This window comes from Ursus arctos, unplaced genomic scaffold, assembly GCF_023065955.2.
Source record: "Ursus arctos isolate Adak ecotype North America unplaced genomic scaffold, UrsArc2.0 scaffold_10, whole genome shotgun sequence".
NCBI classification, from domain to species: Eukaryota; Metazoa; Chordata; class Mammalia; order Carnivora; family Ursidae; genus Ursus; species Ursus arctos.
The window spans coordinates 32863078-32866727 of record NW_026622764.1 but is presented as its reverse complement, the minus strand read 5'-3'; the positions used below and the strand labels follow the sequence as shown (position 1 = coordinate 32866727).

Sequence of the window (3650 nt, the reverse complement as noted above, 5' to 3'; positions counted from 1 at the left end):
CTCTCGCGGGAAAACGTCGAGGCTGGCGTTCGTTGGCTCTCTGAGGGCTACGAGGATTGGGCGAAAACGAAGAGGATGGGCGGAGCCCGGAGCTATTTCCATCCAGGACTTGGGTGGGGCTCGCCTCTGGACTACAGCTCCCAGCATGCATGGCTCCTTGCGTTGGGGTGGATCCAGGCTGAGTTCCGGCGGCGCGGGAGCCTGCTCGCGGCCGCTTCCTCCGTTTTCCTACGGGCGCGGAAGTGGTTGTCTTGGTTACGGGTCCTAACGGTCCCAGATCTGAAATCCCTTGTTGAGGAGCTGCAACCTGAGCTTCTGTTTGGGGACGCTTTCAGCTTCTTGAAGAGGCGGCGGTGGTGGCTGGTCCAGCCATAGACGTGGAGTAGTTGAATCTTTCGAGGTAGTTAGCAGCGATCCCTTCCTTTCCCACGCGGGGCAGGGAATCCTTCCACACTGTCCAGTTTGGCTTTTTTTCTTCACTCCGCACGTGCGGGCTGTCCCGGCCCCCGATCCTTTGTAATCCAGATGTTGCCACTCTGATTTCACCTTTCTTTACCCTTTTCCCTTTGAGAGGGATGCCGTTTCCCCTCCACACACCTTTCTAATCATTTAGGTTAGAAAAGCTGAAATCTGCAATACCGTAAATAATTTATTATGTCATGTAGTATTAAAACGAGAATTGCTAAAATTCTTGTGAAAGGGTAAGAAGTTCGATTTAGAATACTTGAGTTTATCTTTTCTACCTTCTTGTTTTCATTTTACCTGGAAGTCTATTAGAATGTTTTTATCTCACTGTTTCCCTTTTTTAAAAACCTTCAGTGATGTCTCATTGCCTGTAGAATACATTTCGAACACATTTTGACATTCAAGGCTCTTGCAGTCGTATTAAAGTTGTGTTTGTGTATGAGGGATAGGGCGAGTCCTACTCAGAATCACAAAGGCTTGGCCCCAGCGGGACTACCACTATCTTATGCTATTGTGCATTTTCGACACCTCTGTACCAACCTTAATTTTTGCATGCTTTTCTCTTGTTGCTATCAAATCCTTCAAGATTGTCAATAGACATAACCTTTTTGTGATCAACTCAGAAGTGATTTCTGTAATCTTGAACACGTGCTGCTTTTATTAGTAGCGTTCCTGGTTACTACTGACTAGGGCTTTTATCCTTTACCGTGGAACATTTCTTTGTTTCCTACAAGTAAGATGGCTGTCCCCAGGAACTGGGCTTTTTATTCATCAGGGGCAAATTCATAGTAGGATTTAATGACCTTGATTTAATATGTTTGATTTGAGCAATAATTTACTAATCTGTCCTAGATGAGGGGTCCTCCAGATTGCCTAATAACTGCTTAGGCATTCATTAGTATCTTTTTAATATACTTACGCTTTCCATAGAGAATGTTTTAATACATTTAGTGTTTTTAACCCACAGAAAATTGAATTGGAGAAGAAAACTGAGCCATAAAAAAAAATGTCTCGAAAAATTGCCAGGGCATCAAAAAAAGTGAACATCTCTAGCTCTCTGGAATCTGAAGATATTAGTTTAGAAACAACAGTTCCTACAGATGATATTTCGTCATCAGAAGAGCGAGATGGTAAAATCAAAATCACCCAGCAACTAATCGAACGTAAAGAACTACTTCATAATATTCAGTTACTGAAAATAGAGCTATCCCAGAAAAATATGATGATAGACAACTTGAAAGTGGATTATCTTATGAAGGTAAGAATTAGGTATAATTTTTGTTACTTTTATGCTTTATTGTCTTCAAACTGCAGATACATAAGAATTAAAATTATATATATGTAATCCAAACTTGAAATGATACATTTATCATTTCAAAAAGAAAATTATATTTTCTTGCATAGTTAAAAAAAAAAAAAAAAAAACTTTTTGGAAGGTGAGGGGGAGTGAATTATGCTTCTGTGTATTAAATAAAAATCCTGAAAGGGGATGATTTGAAGTTGGGCAGAGATGAATTGCTTCTGTAGGCTCAATTTTTAAAATCTGGCATGTGTGAGGTATATCTTTTTAGGTGTTTTTTTTTTCCAGCCAAGATGTTTTCTGCTTCATTGGGAATTAACCCTAACGTGACTAGTTTGATAGGGAGAATGGATATCATAATTATATTATTGAGTCTGTATAGTCCTCTGCCCTGGAGATTCAGTTTCTTTGGTATCTCTGATAGTTACTGTGTCATAGTACAAAGTGTAAATTCAGTTACCATAATGTTTAACAAGTGGTATTTGCCAAATAGAAAGGATGTCCTAGTCCTTGGGTTTTTTGTTTTCTGTTTTTTTTGCCTTATGTGGTTATAATTATGGAATATTTTATGTAAGATCTGGTAAAGTTGTCACTAATTCTAAGAAATTTATAGTGATTTCAGAAAGACAGGAGACAAGGGGCACCTGGGTGGCTCAGTCGGTTAAGCGGTTAAATGTCTCCCTTCGGCTCAGGTCATGATCCCGGGGTCCTTCCCTGCTCAGCCAGGAGCTTGCTTCTCCCTTTCCCTCTGCCTGCTGCTTCCCCTGCTTGTGCTCTCTCTCTCTGGCAAATAAATAAATAAATCTTAAAAAGAAAGAGAGAGAGAGAGATAGGAGACACTTCTTAACTCTTACTACTTCTGTCTCTGAGAAATTTTTTTCTTTCCAATAGTAAATTCTCCACTTTTGCTCTTGATCTCACTTCTTCCAACCCCCCCACATTTTGTCGTTTCAGTTATACCTTCTCTCTTGTTAAGTCAGTCTCCTATTTTAACTCTTGCCAATCATAGCAATATACTTAAGTATTTTGCCGCTAGAAAAAAAATCGTTGACTATGTCTGTAGGAAAATGACATGTCCTAAGTCCTAAGTGTCCAAGGTCTTAATGAGGTAAAGAAATAATTTAGGTACAGTTACTAGGAATATTAATGGCTAATATTTATTGAGTGCTTATATTGTGCCAGACAGTGTTCTATGAGCTTTTCATGTGTTACCTCATTTAAACCTCACAACAACTCTGTGAGGTATAAGTGCTTTTAGGGGGATCTCCCCTGCCCCTTAACATTGAATGAATCAATAGAATAAGTTAGACTAGTCCTGACATTTAGTAAGCACACAATATTTGTTCTCATTGCTGTTGTCTACTTAAATAATATCTTCATTTTTCACCCCCTTTATTCTCTGTGCCTTATATATGTGTTCATAGGATTACCTGACTTTGTTTTGGTGTTTGTTTCTCTTAACAGACTGTGAGGTTCACGAGGGTTTCTTTGTGGTTACGCTTCTTATATCTCCAGCACTCAGAATAGTTCCTGGCACATTGTAAGTGCTCAGCGATCTTAAATGAAGGACTGAACCCCATTTTGCTCTTGGTAAAACAGAATCACAAGTGGTTAATAGCTTACCAAGGCCATTTAAATGGGAGGGATGGAGCCAGGTAGGATTCAAACCAAGAGATCTAAAGCCCATTCTCTACCCAAGGGAAGCTCCTAATGCTTTCTTAGGTTGTCTGTATGGTCACCTACGTAGGTGACTTGGTCTAGACTAGGCCACTTGGTATTTTGTCAGTGTATCCAGTGATTTCCAGTCTCTATTTCTTTACTCATATTGCTGTTACTCCTCAAGTGGGTTCCCACAATGCTGCTGGCTCATGTGTCTCTGCCCCTC

General features: G+C 40.0%; 1 protein-coding gene across 3 annotated transcripts in view; it reads left to right on the top strand.

The window, feature by feature from the left end:
- Positions 1-164: 164 nt before the first annotated feature.
- The window catches only part of PIBF1 (progesterone immunomodulatory binding factor 1), a 198328-nt gene continuing 194842 nt past the window's right edge, over positions 165-3650 (top strand). For 2 of the 3 annotated variants that reach the window (XR_008957897.1, XR_008957898.1), the window contains exons 1-2: positions 173-400; positions 1433-1723. Coding sequence is in view for 1 of the 3 variants with exons in the window: in XM_026493397.4 (XP_026349182.2) it covers positions 1472-1723 (252 nt within the window). In the remaining 2 variants the exon portion in view is untranslated. Of the gene's footprint in view, positions 401-1432; positions 1724-3650 lie in introns of all 3 variants that reach the window. The other variant, XM_026493397.4, reaches the window with a different exon arrangement.